The sequence below is a fragment of the Elephas maximus genome, chromosome 8 (assembly GCF_024166365.1).
Source record: "Elephas maximus indicus isolate mEleMax1 chromosome 8, mEleMax1 primary haplotype, whole genome shotgun sequence".
In the NCBI taxonomy this organism is placed as follows: domain Eukaryota; kingdom Metazoa; phylum Chordata; class Mammalia; order Proboscidea; family Elephantidae; genus Elephas; species Elephas maximus.
In genome coordinates, this window is record NC_064826.1 from 9,691,086 (window position 1) to 9,709,605 (window position 18,520).

General features: G+C 41.8%; 1 protein-coding gene across 2 annotated transcripts in view; it reads left to right on the forward strand.

The window, feature by feature from the left end:
- Positions 1–18,520, forward strand: part of BRAF (B-Raf proto-oncogene, serine/threonine kinase) — a 144,573-nt gene that overhangs the window by 103,401 nt on the left and 22,652 nt on the right. For both annotated transcript variants that reach the window (XM_049894770.1, XM_049894768.1), the window contains 2 exons: positions 620–704; positions 2,010–2,186. In XM_049894770.1, coding sequence (XP_049750727.1) covers positions 620–704; positions 2,010–2,186 — 262 coding nt within the window. The remainder of the gene's footprint in view (positions 1–619; positions 705–2,009; positions 2,187–18,520) is intronic.

Sequence of the window (18,520 nt, forward strand, 5' to 3'; positions counted from 1 at the left end):
ATTCTTGTACGTCCTTTGGTAAATACGCATATCCATTTTTGTGGGGTACATGCATAGGAGAGAAACGTGAGGCTAGAGGAGATGCCCACGCTCATTATTAATGGATGCTGCCAACATTTTACAAACTGGCCGTACCGATGTACACACCCACTAGCAGTTTTGTTTTTTTATTGTTACAATTTTAATCGTTTTCCTAAACAAAAGTTCCATAAGTGATCCATGGGCTAAAAAATGTAAAGTTTTGTGATAAAGAAGTTTTGCGGTTTTCTATTTTAAGCCATGCACCGTTGGGCCTGTCACCTGTCGTTTCAGCCTTCGCTTAGTAAATGCGTCAGACTCGGTATTGTGAAATAACCAGAGGTGTTGGTACTTCACTGGTTAAGCTGAATTTCCCAGGGGAAAAACAAGATTGGCTACTTTTTGGATTGGTTGTCATTGTTGGTTTAGTCTTAATCTGTAGAAAATGAATGCGGTTTAGGGAGTTATGGTATAATTTATTTGCAATTTAATAATAGTATGGATTTAGGGCTATCGTAATTTTTGAAAATACCCAAGAATTTTTTTACATTTTTAAATTTAAAATCATTGGAATGACAGTTGAAATGAAATTGTCTTTTAGGTGATGTGGCAGTGAAGATGTTGAATGTGACAGCACCCACACCTCAGCAGCTACAGGCCTTCAAAAATGAAGTAGGAGTCCTCAGGTGAGCATGTATGAATCGCCGTGCTACAAAGAGAGAAGCTGCTTTAGCTGACTCAGTTTCCCAGTGGCAGCCACTATGAGTGTTACTCAAAGTGGATAGATACCTCGAAACAGAGCCTGTCTGGGTATCTTTTGTCTTACTCCTGTTCTTTTAAGTGGTCTGCAGTATTACGTGGTTCAGCTGTTAAGAGACATAATCTTGAACTGAATTAATGGAAATGTAGTATTCTGGTCATGGAAATAATAGTCCCTTTTATGGAAATAATACTCTCAAAATTCCAGTACTCTCAAAAGCTTACCAGAACACATCTAGAGACTATATTAATACTGGATCCTGGAACCTGAGGAGCAAACAAGTTATATCCAGGGGAGGGCAGCCTTGACGGGGAGGATTCTAGAAACATGACGTAGAGGGAAGGAGCTTGACAGACTGAGAATATTTAGTCCGGAAAAGGCTGGTAGGCAGACTTTAAACTTCTCGTGGAATCCAGACCTTCTGGAGCCATTAGGCCAGATGAATCCCCCAAAACTACTGCCCTGGGATAATCTTTCAACCTTAAACCTTAAACACCAAAAATATCCCCTGAAGTCTTCTTTAAACCAAACGATAGCTTAATTAGTAAAGAATGTCTGCCTTGAGCATTGTGGTCTGTACAATATTAAATGGACAACAGCTACTCAAGATTAGATAGGAATTTTAGGGGGCAGTGAGATTATGTTACTGGGGGAGAAACAATTTGAAAAAGGAGGGTGAGAATGGTTGCACAGCTTGAAGAATGTAATCAGTGTCACTGAATTGTACGTGTAGAAATTGTTGAATTGCTGTGTGTTCTGCTCTGTGTATTTTCAGCAACAACAACAAAATTAATTATTTTAAAAAGAAAAGGCTTTTATGTTCAAGAAGGTAAAAACTATTTTATTCCAGAGAACAGAATAATAGGGAAGCCAGTGGTGAAAGTTGTAGGAAAATTACTTTGTCTCAACCCAAGAAAACTTTCTAAATCCTAAAGCCATTAAAAAAAAGCAGCGGGGCGGGGTGGAGCATCTCATTAGTGAACTTCCCATAATTGAAGGTATTTAAGCAACTTCTGAGTGCCTGTTCGTCAGGTGTATGCAAAAAGATATTTCTCCATAGAGTAGGAGGTTAGACTAGACAGTTTCTAAATTTATGCTTCTGTTGCTTTTTTTCTTTCTTGGACCTTTTTCTGACGACATCTTCCTGACAAGTAGACTGCCTTGGCCCTCTTTTTTAAAAGATTTTGGTGAAGTTTGTCAACTCTATTTACTGTCACACTTCTTTTGACAGGAAAACACGACATGTGAATATCCTACTCTTCATGGGCTACTCAACAAAGCCACAGCTCGCCATCGTCACCCAGTGGTGTGAGGGCTCCAGCTTGTATCACCATCTCCACATCATTGAGACCAAATTTGAGATGATCAAACTCATAGACATTGCACGACAGACTGCACAGGGCATGGAGTAAGTCCCATTCTGTCCATCTCTTGTAGATTACTTCTGGATTATTGTTTTGGATTGCATTTCAGATTCACCTGTCCAGCAACATAGGGACACTTTAATGACTAACAATATGATATTAAGAAGTACAATTTTCCTTAAAACATATCAAGTATTTGATAATAAGAACATGACTGGAAATTTATGTCTGGCATGTAATGATTTAGCTAAGCAGTAAAGTTTCAGAATGCAAAAATAGGAAAAAAAAAAAAAAAGCAACACTAAAAGAGCCTAACAGTTGTTGAAGCGTACAAAATGATTGTTACTTAGTTACCCTTTGAAATCACTTTCTCTAAGTGCCCATATTCTCTATCGCAGAATGGTGGGGTAATAAAGTTAAGATGAAAACCTGCATTTTATTCCTTTTTTGAGGATTTCAAGTTGAGTCGTTCATATCTATTGGATTTTGCTATGTAGTTAAAAAGATAAGAGTCACTTTGGAAAATTTATCATAGGCTAAAATAGGAGGCTGACTCAGCTGAACTCTGTGCAACTCTGCAGCAAATGAATGGGTAGATCAAAAGGTAAAATTAAATAAATTTTGAAAGCGCTTAGATGAAAAACCTAAGTAAATCTAACATAAATTTGAAAGTTCTGAGTAGTTAAAAATATGTGTCTTAAACTAACCTAACATTTTGTAGTATACAAATTGCTTTCCCAGGTAACTATGTCGTTTAATCTTTATCATGTTGTGAAGTAGATATTTTTATCTTCCTTTTACAGATAAGGAAACTGAGGCTTTTAAGTGACTTGCTTATGACCACACACTTAATAAGTGGCAGCAGAGGTGTTAAACTCGGGATATCTTTCCCTATAATCACTATGCTACATTTACATTTTAAAATTAGAATAAAAGCATAAAACGTATGTGTGCTAACACTTGGAACCCTGACTCAAGATCATTCTAGCAAGTAGGTGTAGAACGACGACTCAAAACCAGACCTGGTTCTCCAACCTCCTCGCTGTACGACCCCGTGTGCCCCCAGATGAGGCAATGTGTCTGTAATCTAGGTGTTTACAAGCCTATGTTCAGCCAGAATGTTTATTTTAGCAAATTATTACCTTATTCAATAGCATTCCCATGGATCCACTAGACTTTAAGCAATCTCAGCCTTTCAGATAAGTTGCCGCCTGAATCTGTTACACTCTGAGTCTAGTAAAATCTTGTGAAGAATAAACCATGGCAGAAACAGCAAACACTCGGAGAGAAACAAAGCTTATTTTGCGTCAGCTGCCCTGGTCTCTGCTGTCTCTTCAGCAGGCCAAGCTCATTCTCCTCGGAGCCTTATGCTTGCTGCATCTTTGGGACGCTCATGCCACAGACATCCATAGGGCTTCTCCCTTATGTCCTTTCCGATGTCACCTCTTAAGAAAAGCTTTCTCTGGTTACTTTATGTAACTAACGTGTGCGCACCCCACACCTCTTGTCCTCGTTTTTCTCCATAATGCCAATTCCACACGGTGTATCTGCCTGCTGTCTGTCACACCCCGAGAATACAAGCCATGTGAGGGCAGGGGCTTTGTTCTGTTCACTGTTGTAGTGCCAGTGCCTAAAATAGAGCCTGGCTGATGACAGGCACTCAGTTACATACCTGTTAAAAAACAAAGGAACAATTACACACACCTGCATATCATTGATAGGCCTACCTTCCAGAAGACAAAGAAGCCAGGCCCTTCTCTTTTCAAAACAGAAATGTCAAGGAAAGGAAAAATAGTTAAAGAAGTGAAAAAAGCAAATAACAGAAGGAAAGAGGCTTTTGATGTAAACAGAGGCAACAGTGGATGGTACCGACAGTTGTTTCTAGAAACATCAGTGGGTGCATTGAGTACCAGTGTTGACCACAGGGAGAAACGGCAGGAGAGAAGCAAGAGTGTCACATGGGATGAGCTCTGTCGTCTTGGAGCGGTCAGTAAAGTAGTCAGTGCTTTCCATCAGTAGAGTTTGTGATCTGTAGTGCAGACCTTTACAGTCTGCATGTCTGTACCAAGACACTTTGCTGTTCAAGGTCACAGCCACTGAAACCCCTGTGGAACACAGTTCTACTCTGACGCACATGGGGTCGCCACAGCAACCGATTTGGTTTTTTTCGGCTTAGCCAGGTATACTTTTTATTAACAGCTTAAAGTGAACCAAAGAAGATACAGCTCCTTTTTTCTCTTCCTTCTGAGGTGATTAACATGCAGCTGGCTAATTATACCAACCAGAGCTTCCAACCAGATCTGATTTGAACCCCCACTGAGAATTTACGCCTCTACCTCAGATACACTGAATCAGACTCTACATTTTGACAAGATCCTCAGGTGGTTCTTATGTGTAACTTCCTGGGAACTTGTTAGAAATGCAAATTTTCAGCAGGGATTCAAACCAGGACCAAACAAGTTCGAAACGCTGGCACCAACACTTCTTTAATTTCTGAAGGCATCGCCAAATTGAAAATCCTGTTATTAAAATGGTTATGTGGGTTTTGGGGTTAGGGTGACAGATTTTTGCTCCCTTCTGAAACCCTACTACAACTATGATAAAGGAATCATTTTTAAGGCATGAACCTATGAGGATGAGGGTAACATAAGAGACAACATCACTGACATTTTAAAAGTTGGAAAGCAGATGGAGAAGTGGTAATGAAGTTAGATGCAATTGAGCGGGTTCCAACTCACAGCGACCCTGTGTACAGCAGAACAAAACACTGCCTGCCCCCGCACCATCCTCAGAATCGTTGTTATACTTGAGCCTGTTGTCGGAGCCACTGTGTCAGTCCATCTTGTTGAGATTCTTCCTTTTCTTTTCTGACCTACTTTACCAAGCATGATGTCCTTCTCCAGGGACTGGTGCCTCCTGATAACGTGTCCAAAGTACATGAGACAAAGTCTCATTATTCTCACTTCCAAGGAGTGCTCTTACTGTATTTCTTCCATGACAGACTTACTCATTCTTCTGGCAGTCCATGGGGTATCCAGTATTCTTTGCCAATGCCACAATTCAAAGGCATCAATTCCTCTTAGGTTTTCCGTATTCACCATCCAGCTTTTGCATGCATGTGACATGATGGAAAATATCATGGCTTGGGTCAGGTGCACCTTAGTCCTCAAAATGACATCTTTGCTTTTCAGCCCTTTTAAAGAGGTCTGTTGCAGCACATTTGCCCAGTGCAGTACACTGTTTGATTTCTTGGCTGCTGTTTTCCATGGGCATTGATTATAAAGTGAAATCCTTGACAGGGTCAGTCTTTTCTCCATTTATCATGATGTTGCTTACTGGTTCAGTAAGAATTTTTGCTTTCTTCATGTTGAGGTACAATCCATACTGATGGCTATAATCTTTGATCTTCATCAGTAAGTGCTTCAAACCCTGTTCACTTTGAGCAGGCAAGATTGTGTCGTCTGCGTATCACAGGTTGTTGATGAGTCTTCCATCTGTTCTGATGCCACTTTCTTCTTCTTATAGTCCAGCGTTTCAGTTTATTTGTTCAACATACAGATTGAATAAGTATGGTGAAAGGATGAAACCCTGACGTACACCTTCCTTGATTTTAAACAATGTATTTTCCCCTTGCTCTGCTCGGATGACTGCCTCTTGGTCTGTGTACAGGTTCCACATGAGCACAATTAAGTGTTCTGAAATCCCCGTTCTTTGCAGCGTTATCCATAATTAGTTATAATCCACACTGTTGAATACCTTTGCACAGTCAGTAAAACACAGGTAAACATCTGTCTGGTATTCTCCGCTTTCAGCCAAGATCCATCTGACATTAGCAATGATATCCTTCATTCCATGTCCTCTTCTGATCCTGGCCTAAACTTCTGCCAACTCCCTTTTGATGTACTACTGCAACTGTTTTTGAGTAATCTTCAGTAGAATTTTATTTGTGTGTGATATTGATGATATTTTTCAATAATTTCCGCATTCTGTTGGATCACCTTTCTTTGGAAGGGGTACAGATATGGATCTCTTCCAGGCCATTGGCCAGGTAGCTGTCTTCCAAATTTCTTGCCGTAGAGTCCTGCATCCATTTGTTGAAACATCTCAGTTGGTATTCCACCAATTCCTGGAGCCTTGTTTTTCACCAGTGTCTTCAGTGCAGCTTGGATTTCCTCCTTCAGTACCATCAGATCATATGCTACCTCCTGAAATGGTTGAACGTCGACCAGTTTTTTTTTTTTTTGGTACAGTGACTCTGTGTATTCCTTCCATCTGCTTTTAATGCTTCATGCGTCATTCAGTATTTTGCCCGTAGAATCCTTCAAAATTGCAACTTGAGGCTTGGATTTTTTCTTCAGTTCTTTTAGCTTGAGAAATACCGAGCACATTTTTCCCTTTTGGTTTTCTAAATCTTGGTCTTTGACATTTCATTATAATATTTTACTTTGTCTTCTCGATCTACCCTTTGAAATCGTCTGTTCAGCTCTTTTACATCATCATTTCTTCCATTTGCTTGAGCTCTGCATTCAAGTGCAAGTTTCAGAGTCTCTTCTGACATCCGTTTCAGTCTTTTCTTCCCTGTCTATTTAATGACCTCTTGCTTTCTTCAAGTATGATGTCCTTGGTGTCATTCCACAACTCATCTGGTCTTCAGTCATTAGTGTTCAGTGAGTCAAATTTATTCTCGAAATGGTATTCAGATTCAGGTAGGCTTATTTTAATTTTCTTCAGCTTCAGCATGAACTTGCATATGAGCAATTGATGGTATGTCCCCCAGTCGGCCGTGGCCTTGTTCTGACTGATGATGTTGAGCTTCTCCGTTGTCTCTTTCCACAGATGTAGTCAATTCAATTTCTGTGTTTTCCATCTGGTGAGGTCCACGTGTATAGTTGCCATTTATGTTGTTGAATGGAAGGTGTTTGCAGTAAGTCGTTAGTCTTGCAACATTTGCAAGACATAATGTAGTCAGTAAACCCAAAAAAGCTAATCATTAGTTGGCAGCTGGAAAATGAAAACCAACTTGACTTATGCTAAAGCATCCTCGAAAGCCTCAGGAATTGACAGTACCCGGTAGGTACCTCTGGAACTGGGGGTGAGGCAGATGTAACAGAAATAAAGGTCCTGTTTGACAAGCTGTTGTTTCTCTAAATCTCTTCTGCTCTGCCATTAGATGACTGCCCCACAGCTATACTGGCAGTAGATAGGGAGTTTATTCTCTGGAGAAGGTCAGACAAGCATCTCTGGATATTTGGGACCTAGGCCACATCTAGGACATGGATACCTCACCTAACACAGGGCGCGAGTGGCTGCTCATTGAGTGATGGTGGAGACTGTTCCAGCCCTCGGTGTTCACCTAGTTCCCAGCATGCAGGCAGATTGAAAGCGTTTTCTCTGAGGAAGACCCAGAGATGATGACATCAGGGAGTCCACCTAGATCACTACTTTGAGGTTCAAACCAAGCCCATCACATGCTCAAAGCTGCCAGACAGCTTTGTAGTCCCCCTTAGTCTAGGTAAACAGATTACCTCTGGATCGTCAGACTTCTTAGGGAAATCTGTGATGTGAGTGAGGGACCAAAACAAACCAATGGAAAAAAGGCAACTAGGAACGAGCTGACACTATGCAGGAAGAAGAGGTACCCTCAAAAAAAAAAATCATTTTACTCCGAGGAGAAAAAGTGTTCTACCCACAAGACAAAAATGTGTGCTTTTTTAAAAAAAATATGAATATTCAGATCACAACCATAAGAAGATGCTAAAATACTGGTATTTACAGTACCTATTTTATAGGGTTGCTATGAGATGGAAGTGACTTGATGGCAACGGGTCTGGTTTGATTTTTTGGTTTGGAAAGTACATTTTCTGCAATTCTTTAAAGTTAATTGTTCACTTAAAATATGCAATGGTTACGTATTTTCTCCATTTTTTTAAAGGGTCTTTCTTAGTTACCTAGTGTTGCTGTAACAGAAGTACGACAAGTGAAAGCCTTTAACAAACAGAAGTTTTTCTCTCCCAGTCTAGAAGTGTGGAAACCTGAACTCAGGGTGCCAGCTCAGGCAGCATGTCTTTGTCATCAATCTTCCCTGGCCTAGGAGCTTCTCAGCACAGGGACATCCCCCCCACCCCCGCCGCGCCACGGTCCAGAGGACACATTCCGCTCCCAGCTCTTCTTTGTTGGTGGTAGGAGGTCCCTCCTCTCTGCTCGATTCTCTTTTATATCTGAAAAGAGATTGACTCTGTAGACAACCTAATCCTATAGATTGAATCCTGCCTCCTTAACATAACTGCCTCTAACCCTGCCTCCTTAACGTCATAGAGGTAGGACTTACAACACATAGGAAAATCACATCAGATGACAAAATGATGGACAGCCATACAATACTGGGAATCATGGCTTAGCCAAGTTGACACACATTTTCTGGGGACACAGTTCAATCGAAAGCAGGGTCCACAACCAAAAAAGGTTGAAAGCTGTTATGTGAACTGCTATATGGTTTTATACTAATTTGCCTGTATTATACAACATAGCTCACAAAGGAGATCTGGACACACTTTTTACAAGCTGAGAGATGTAAGTGTATGTAGTTATTAGAGCATATGACCAAGTTGTGTGAGTGGTTGTTGGTGAAACGGATATCCTTATTCTCTTCTCTGGTAGCGATGACTAAACTACGATATTTCACCGTTTGACTGACTTGCATTTTTGTGGTCAGAAGCCAATCATACTCTGTCCTGAGGTCCAGGCTGGTAGGCATTAGGACAGCAGGATGGTCCTCAGAACCGCAACCCCATCCTGGGTCCTCCCTGTTGCTGATGACTCCACAATAAATGTGCACCTGCCTTTGGCCTTTGGACCACCCAGCCCGGCTTCTTGTTTGCTTCTCCCTTTATGTTTGTGCTTCCCGTGTACATTGGACATGTTATCAGGAGGGACCAGTTCCTGGAGAAGGACATCATGCTTGGTAAAGTAGAGGGTCAGCAAAAAAGAGGATGTGAGGATGGCGCAGGACTGGGCAGTGTTTGGTTCTGTTGTACACAGGGTCGCTGTGAGTCGGTATCGACTCGACGGCACCTAGCAACAACAATTCCCATGGGTCCACTGACACAGGAGGAATTCCTTACAAACTTTACTTTTCCTCCCTACTCCTAAGGCCTGTTCAGCTTGAATACTAACCTTTGTTTCCCACTGAAGGCTTTGTTTGGGAATTCTCTTCAGCGGCTCTTCCTGTTCAGGAGTCTGCTTAGATAATTAACAGCATCTTCACCCCTATCCAGCTCTCTTCCCCCAAGTCCCCTGCCCCTCCAGTCAGCCTGTAAAGCCACAGGTGAGACTTCGTCTCTCTGGCCATCCTCAGCTACCATCTTTCTGTACCACCTCTTGCCTCCTCATGTTCTGGTTCCACCTGCCCCGGCCTCCACCGTCGTCTCAGAAAGGACAGAGCAGGCTGATATGGCTCACCCAGTAAGTCCACAAAGTACTGAAATAGCCACTTAGTAGTGTAGCTTTTCCAGAGCCCTCATTTCAGAATAGCCTACCCGTGAGTTTTTCCAGATACTGCTGAAGGTGGTCTTTTTGACTGACTGCTTACTAAATGTCTTCTAACAGGGTCTCAGCAGAAGGAGAGCATGCTAACTCACTGTGTGAGGGCGATTGGAGTCACTCATAAGATAAAACCTTTAATAATTAGAAAATTGCATTATTAGGATTTTCAAGTGTGTCACCTTCATTGTCTTACAGAATATAAGCAGGCGGTGGAGGGGTGGCATTTTTCCTGGCTGGTTCCGTCTCCGTGTACCTCAGTGAGAGATCTTTTCTGATTCCTAGGTGTCCCTGAAGAGAGCAGAGCTATTGTAATGATAGATAATTATAACCTCACTCTGAGGAGTCAGCCATTGCCTCACCCTAAGGGCCGAGGTATTTTAAAAGGATATTGTTATTAAAGAAATTTCTGGAATGATCAACCCATCATGCCATTTCTTTATAGGACTTCTCAATTTCAGTATCGTATTTATGGCATCATTTTTACTTTTAGCTTTGTGAGAAAATTTACTAACTGTTAAATTAAGGAAGCACATAGAGAAAGGTATTGCCTGTTGTAACATTCACAGAAGTGTTATATTCTGAAAATATAATGATTAAAAAGGATTTTTGGATAAATCCCCAGAATTTACTTATTTTAATAATGGAGAGCATACCTCCTTTACTCCTGGATAATAGACCCAGTTAAATAAAGATAGAAGGCTGAACTGAAGCTGAAAAGATGGTGAACGTGTGGTAGTGATTAAAAACAGTGTTACTGATTGGTCAAAGAATACTTCCTTCTAGAGAACAGGACTTTCTTGTGGATTAAAGCAGTATTGATAGAAAGGAGTACACTGGTAATAATCAGAGAAATGCAAATTAAAGTATATCCAAACAAAAGGGTGCCATTTTTTACCCTTGGTGTTTACCTAAATGCCTAAATCCTGAGGCGGTCCAGTGTTGGGAAGGACTGTGGGACTTGCTTCCTGGGGCGCTCCTAGTGCAGCCACTCACCTCGGGGCCATCTTGTGAGTATCTGTTAAAATGTAAAATGCTTTGTCTACCGGAGCTTGTGTTCTAGAGGGACACAGGGATGTTTATTCCAGGGAACCATATAACAGTAAAGAACTGGAAACGTAAAGATCCATCCAAATCCATTGCTGTCGAGTTGATTCCGACATACAGCGACCCTACAGGACAGAGGAGAACTGCACATAAAGTTTAAACTGCCTGCCTTTGGTTAGCAGCTCTGGCACTTAACCACTACGCCACCAGGGTTTCCAGAGGTCCATCAGTAGAGTACAAACACCAAGTGCACTGCCGTCAAGTCAGTTCCGACCAATAGCAACCCAACAGGAAAGAACAGAACTGCCCCCATAGGGTTTCGAAGGAGCGGCTGGTGGATTCAAACCGCCAACCTTTTGATTAGCACATATTACTTGACCACTGGACCTCCAGGGCTCCTGGTGCACACGCACAATGGAATAGGATACAGCAGTTTTTAATACTTTTTCATACATATATATGTACCACTTTAAAAAGCCCAAATATAAACAATTGGTTTTTAAAATGTTTTAAGTGAGCTCATGCCGCAGCTTGCTGTTCACGCTTGAACTGTATTGACACACAGTTCACTCGTTTCCAGTCGTACGTATGTGTGTAAAAGTATTCAGCTCAAGATTGGAAGGCACACACCACAGGCAGTAGTGGTGGCCTCTAGGAGGGGGATCGGGGCATCGGGGCGGGGCGGCTCTCAGAGAGAAGGACTTCGGCTTCATTGGTAACATTCTAATCGTTTCTTTCACTAAAAAAGACCCTATAGTTATATTTTACTTTTATCACTCTTTAATGAGTATAAACTTAAAAAAATATAAGGCATATGTGTAAAAAATTTAATAGGTGCAAATATGAGTGATGTCTGCATTATCATTTGCTGCAATTTTTCTTCATTTCAGAATAAAACTGTGTTGCCAAAAAATACAGTAATCATTATAGAAAAGTCAGAAAATATAAGCATAAATATGAAACACCAGTAATCCACAACCCAGAAATAACTGCCATTAATAATTTGATGTGTGTTGTGTATCCTTTAAAAATTGTGTATTTTAATACTACAGACAATGTGTTTTTATGGAGTTTTTGTTTTGTTTTTAAATGTGGAATCGAAGTGGATTTGCCTTCTGTTTTACTCACTCTTACTTTAAACATCTTTACTAGTCAAATAGACACTATGTTCTGATCCCAGCCCTGCTACATACTAGTGTATCTGTCCTCCTTTTTCTTTACACTGTGTTCTGTGGATTTCTACATATAGTAACGTATTTATTTATTTGTTTAGCGACTGTTTAGCACTTACTATATGCTGTCGGGTTGCTATGAGTAGGAATGGACTCCACTGCAAGGGGTTTTCTTGTTGTTTTTATATGCCAGACATCGTCCTGTGTGCTGTATATATACTTCCGTATTTCATCCTCAACGGCCCTGTGAAACCCGTTGCTGTCAAGTCGATTCTGACTCACAGCAACCCTGTAAGACAGAATAGAGCTGCCCCATGGGGTTTCCAAGGAGCAGCAAGTGGATTCAAACCGCCAACCTTTTGGTTAGCAGCTGAGCTCTTAACTACTACACCACCAGGGCTCCCAACAACCCTGTGAGGTAGATACTAATATTATCCCCATTTTACTGATGAAGAACCCGAGATATAGAAAGACCAAGTAACTGGCCCAGTCCCTTTGGCTCCAGAATCCATTGTCTTAACCATTACACCGTACTGCTTCTCCAGTTTAGTCCTTTCAACAACCACAAGCGGGCCCTCGGTGTCCTATAGCAATTGTACCTTTATTTCCCTAGTTCATTCACTCTTCCTGGCTCCTAGATACTGTGTCGTACCCCTCTGTCCTCAAACTCCTAACGCCTCTTCTCTAAGAAGACTGCTGTCTGCCAGCACCTTGCTTGCCAGTTCATTAGAAAAATTAGAAGCAGCCATGATGATCCACCTCTTTGCACTCATGCCAGACTTCCGGCCTTATCTATAAGAGGGAGACAGCCTGCATGCCTGCACTCTGGACCCCGTCTCCTTGCCTACTCACAGGCGTCTTTTGTGTCATCTCTCGTCTTCATCATCATCAGTCTTTCCGTTTCTACTAGATGGTGTAGCATTTCAAAGCATCTTTCTTATAACACACTATTGGCAGAATGTTGGCCATCGTTGAATCAAGGTGGAAGGGATATGGGTGTTAATTGTACTACTATTCCTCCAACTTTTCTATATGGTTAGAATTTTTATTGTTAATTGTACTATTCCTCCAACTTTTCCGTATGGTTAGAAAAGTTGTGGAGGGGCCCTCCCTTAACTCCACTTCTCCCTCCAGCCATCCCCTCGCTCCTCTCCTCTCCTTTACACCAAGCCCCTCACGCAGCTGGTGGCACACTCTCCTGTTTCCCTGGTCCCCTTCTCTTGGACTCCATGTCAGGTCAGTCAGGCTTTTGCCCCTGGCCATATCTCTTAATAAGGTTACTGCCTGCCGCGGTGTTGCTAGGTTCAATGGTAAAATTCCCAGTGCTCTATTTGAGCTATCAGAAACATGGGGTGCAGTTGATCACACCCTTCTTCTTGAAACATGTTCCTTAACCCCTTGCTACTCAAACTGGGATCTGCGTAGCATCCACAGCACCTGGGGCATTTTAGAAATGCTGAAGTCCAAGCCCCACTCCAGGTGTACTGAATTGGAGTGTACATTTTAACAAAACCTTCACGTGGTTCATATGCATGTGGCCAGAGTTTGAAAAGCACTGCCTTAAAGCATGTTCTGTTGGTTCTCCCCCTACCCTCTGTCACCTCCAGGAGCGCCACTCCCATGGCTATCTTCTCAAGTCTTGGGGCTGTAAATACTGTTCAGGTATCATCTCTGTGCCATTGTCCAGCAGTGCATTTCCTCCAAACACCAGACTGAACAGCCAGCTGTCTACACTTGATATCACCATTTGATTGTTTAGTGGGCATCTCAGATTTCATGGGCCCAAGTCTGAGCTCCTCATCCTGCCTCCAAGCCTGCTCTTCCTGCGTTCTTTTTCATCTGAGTAACTGGCAGCTCGCTTCTTTCAGCTGCTTCTGTCTGCCATTGTGTGGTGGTACTTTTGTCTATATCCCACACCCAATCTGCCATCAGTTCCTGCTGGCTTCACTCAGAATGAAAACCAGAGTCCTTGCCATAGGTCTTTCTTAGCCCAGTCCCCAGCCCCACCTCCCACCCCTGCCTTTCCTGATACCTGTCTGAACTCATCCACTGCCCTTCTCCCATCAGCTCACACTACTGCGGGCCTCCGGCTCCCTCTTGCTCTTCTTAGAACACAGAGCACAGGCCTGCCTTAGGGCTTTGTCTTCAGGAGCCCCTGCCTGCTGTGTTCCTGTCCCATGTCTGCATGACCCTCCCTCGCCTACCTTGAGTCTTTACTCAAAATGTCACCTCTGAAGAGGCCCTCCTTAGCCTGAAATGACAGCCCCCTGCAACCCAGCATTTTCTGTTCCCTGCCCCTGCTTCTTCCCTTACACTTATCGCTGTGTGAGCTGCTGTTTATTTTACTGTCAAGAGCTTAACCATTTAAACCACACAAACAAGTAAAAAAAAAAAATGCCTTTTTTATTTTTTGTCTTATGCACTGAAACATAAGCTCCCTGAAGGTAGAGATTTCCTATCCTGTTCACTGATTTATCTCTAGGGCCTAGAACAGTTGTCGTTTAGCACACAGTGGGCTTTCAATAAGCATGTGTTAAATAAATGAAATAAAAAACCCATCAGGAATCCATTTTACAGGTTAGGACCTAAAACATAGCGAGATGATGTGATACCTGTGGTCGTGTGGCTAGAAAGAGACAGAGTTACAATGCAAACCCAGAGCGATGGGCTCAAAGCCCAGGTCCTTTCCACTGGGCCTCTCTGGTCAACTTCCCTGAATCCCTCGAGACCTGCTTGTCCCTGCTGAAAAATTGGAACTTTTTTTTTTTCTTGCCTGTCTCACAAAGATTATGAAATAAGAAAATTTATGTAAAAATACTCTGAGAACTTTAACATCCTGTACATGTACAAAACAGTAGTAGTAAGTCTGTGTTTTCTTATAGAAGTCCTATAGTTTTAGGTCTTGATCCATTTCAAGTTAAATTTTGTACCTGGTGGGATGTAAGAGTTGAGATCTTTTTTTTTTCTCTCATATGCATATCCACCTGTCCCATTTATCTGTGGTCAGCTGATTTTTTTCAGCCAAGGTACAAAGGAATTCATGGGGGAAAAAAATAGTCTCTCTGTATAGAATAAAATAAACCTTAGCCCTTACCTCATATAAGACATAAAATTAACTCAAAATGGATCACGGACCTAAGACTAAAAACTAAAATCTAAAACTTCTAAAAGAGACATAGGGGAAAGTTTTTGCATCCTAATAATAGGCAAAGATTTCTTAGACCCAAAAAGCAAAGACTGTAAAAGAAAAAAAATTAACATATTGGACTTCATCAAAATCTTAAACTTCTGCTTTTCCAAAGAAACTGTTAAGAAAATAAAAAGACAAGCCACAGGCTTTAAGAAAAATCCTGCAAAACACATTGTCTGATTTTTAAAAAATTATATTCAAAGTATATTAAAAACTTACAACTCAACTCTGACAAAATACTCACTGAGAAAGTGGGTAAAAGATTGGAACAGTTTTATTAAAGACACTACGTGGATGGCAAGAAAGTACATGAAAATATGTTTAACATCTTTTGACATTAGGGCAAGGCAAATTAAAACCACAGTGAGATAGGACTACCTACCCAGTAGGATGACTGTAATCCAGAAGACCAACAATACCAAGTATTGGCAAATATGTGGAGCAACCAGGCCTCTCACACAGTGCTTGTAGCGTTTGAAAACGGGGCAGCACTTAGGAAGAGTTTGGCAGTTTCTTTTAAAATTAAACATGCGCTTACGTAATGAGCAGTTCTCATCCTACCTACTTAACCCGAAAGAAATGTAAACTTATGTGTACACAAAGACCTGTACACAGTGTTTGTAGTATCTTACTCATAATTGCCAAAAACCAGAAAACATCCCAAATGTCCAACCAGCAAATGGACCACTTATGGTATAACCATACCCCAAAAAACCAAACCTGCTGCTGTCGAGTCGATTCCGACTCGTAGCGACCCTATAGGACAGTAGAACTGCCCCATAGAGTTTCCAAGGTGCGCCTGGAGGATTTGGTTAGCAGCCGTAGCACTTAACCACTACCCCACCAGGGTTTCCGCTATAACCGTACACTGCAATATTCATGTCAACAACATCATCTCAGAATCATCACTCTGAGCAAAAGAAGCCAGACATAAATGAGGACCTAGTATATGAGTCTATTTCTGTGCAATTCCAGAAAAGGCAAAACAAATGAATAGTGACACAGAACATCAGGGGTTTGAGCCTGGAGATTGGGGGTGTCATTAATCGCAAAAAAAGTATGAAGGACCTTTTTGCAGTGGTGGGCATTCCGTATCGTGTGTGTGGCTGGTCCTTTCACAGGTGTATGCATTTGCCAGAACTCATTAAACTCTGTTAAAAACAGGTGCATTTGTGTTGTATGTAAATTACACTGCAATTGTTAATTTAAGTGAAAGAAATTGAAAAATCGAAGTAAAAATAGAATTTAGGCCACCGTGGATCACAACTGAAAACGTGTGAACTCCACCTACTGGGGCTCTAACGATTGTGAGGGTGATAAATATTACCAACTGCAGAAGGGCAGCAGACTGTCCTTCCCTCCCATCTTTCTCATTTTCCACATTGTAGCTGGGGAGGGGGTGTGGAGCATCAGTGCGAAGAGGGACCGTGATTACACTGGGTTTCGATGGAAGAACGTGTGGTGAGCACCGTCATCCGTACCAGTTCCGTCAGCCACTAACTTCTCCATAGTGACCAGAATGTCCGAGGAGCGGTCCACCTGGCTGCCTGAAGCCCATGACCTTATGCAGAGTTGTGGAGGATTAGGGAAAGAGGTTGAAGTGTGAACGTCTCAGCAGACCGGTTCTGTGGTTTTAGGAATAGTGGAAAAGAAAATAGCAACAAACACCCGTGAGACAGACTGGTCCATCAGGCAGGTGGTGCAGCTATAGTACTTGAATTTCAGCAAGGCATCTCAACGGTCTCGTGATGTTCTCGAGAGTCAGATGGGGAGATGTAACTGAATGACAGAATGGAACCAGGCTTCTAACTGGCTGCCTGATCACACCTGAAGCTACGGAGCCGCCCTCCTTCTGCTCTTGAGTATGAATGGCATACTTACAGATACCTTAGATGAGAACCTCACTGGCATGCTGATTTTTTAAAAGCTGTTTTTTTTTTTTTAAATAAAACTTAAATTTTTATAAGCTAAAGTTATAGGCCATGTCTATAAAACTGAATTTAATAGGGAGAAATAAAAGTCCTATCCGTGCCCAAAAAAGATGTAAACGTGCTGCTGGCACCGAATCGTGGTGACTCCATGCCCAGCGAATGTCTCCAGGGCTATAACTGGATATCAGCAGGAGGCAGCGGGGCGTCTGTGGCTGCCATGATCGTCACAACAATGGCTGGTTTAATACATTCCTTGCACCCACAAGGGAGATGAAGATGAGACTCACTCTAGCTTATGTTGTTCAGTCAAATAGAGAGCATTGTATTTACTTTGGGCATCATATTATGCTCTGAAATGAGTGTTGGATAAAAGCATGAAAGATGTAGCGTAGAGATCAAATTTTACTAGGTGATTTCCCGGCTTTAAGATTAAATGATTCATCAGGTGAACTCTTTTTTTCCAGGAAGGAGACTCCTGAGAGGAACCCATCAAGAGCATGTGATGTTCATTTAGTTCATAGCATGTTTATTCTTTTCTAGTACTTTTGTAAACTGGTAAAGCTCTCCTTTACATCTTAAAAAGGCAAGAAGGAGGTCCGCTCTAACTGGTCCAAAGTGTCATCGGTAGCAAAATGAAACTGATTTATTCTTGTTCCCTTCCCTCCCCCAACCAGTTATTATGTGATTTGTGTCATCTTCCACTATAACTATATTTGGCGCTTAGGAAACTCTATCTTAGTGCCAGCCCACGTGGAATTGTATAGGGTAGTAATTTACTCTGAAACAGTTATGTAGGGATTGCGGTATGATACTCATCCCATTTTCCCAGCTAGGGGAATCGAGTCTCCCTTCCCTCCAACCTTGCATTATCCAGAGCTGGATTTCTACTCTTTTGATGCTTTTATTTCAGAAATGTTACAGAAAGACTATTAAATGAGATAAAAATTAGGAAAACAGTTTGTAAGCCATAACGTATCCACAGGTATAAGGGTTGTTATTATTTTGAGTTGCAGCAATTTGCAGCTTTGGGCTGTCACGGATTTATACGCTCCATCTTCCTCTGTAGTGATATCACTAGCTCAGTAATGGTATGTCTGTCCTGTTCATTATCTAGCGTGGTCCTGGTCACAATTCTCTCCTCAACCCTCCAGTTACATTTCTATCTTAGTTTTGCCTCATTTCTTTGCATCAAACTTGTTGAAAAGATTGACACCATCAAGAACACCTTTATCTTCCCTTCTTTTAACTTCATCATGCTGCTTGTTTTCGTTTGTACCACTTGCTTGTGTTTTTAATCTCAGACAAGGACCCTCTTCAAAGGTCTGCACCTTGGCTGTGTACTAGACCTCGCAGCTCTTGACTGAAGACGCAGCTCCATTACCAACACCATCATAATTTACCCCTCTTCCTTTTTAGTGGAGACAGGTCTCCCCATCTTTAAAAAGCTTTTGGCCGAGACCCACTTGACTCCTTTTGTTGTATGTTTCCTTGTCACTGCT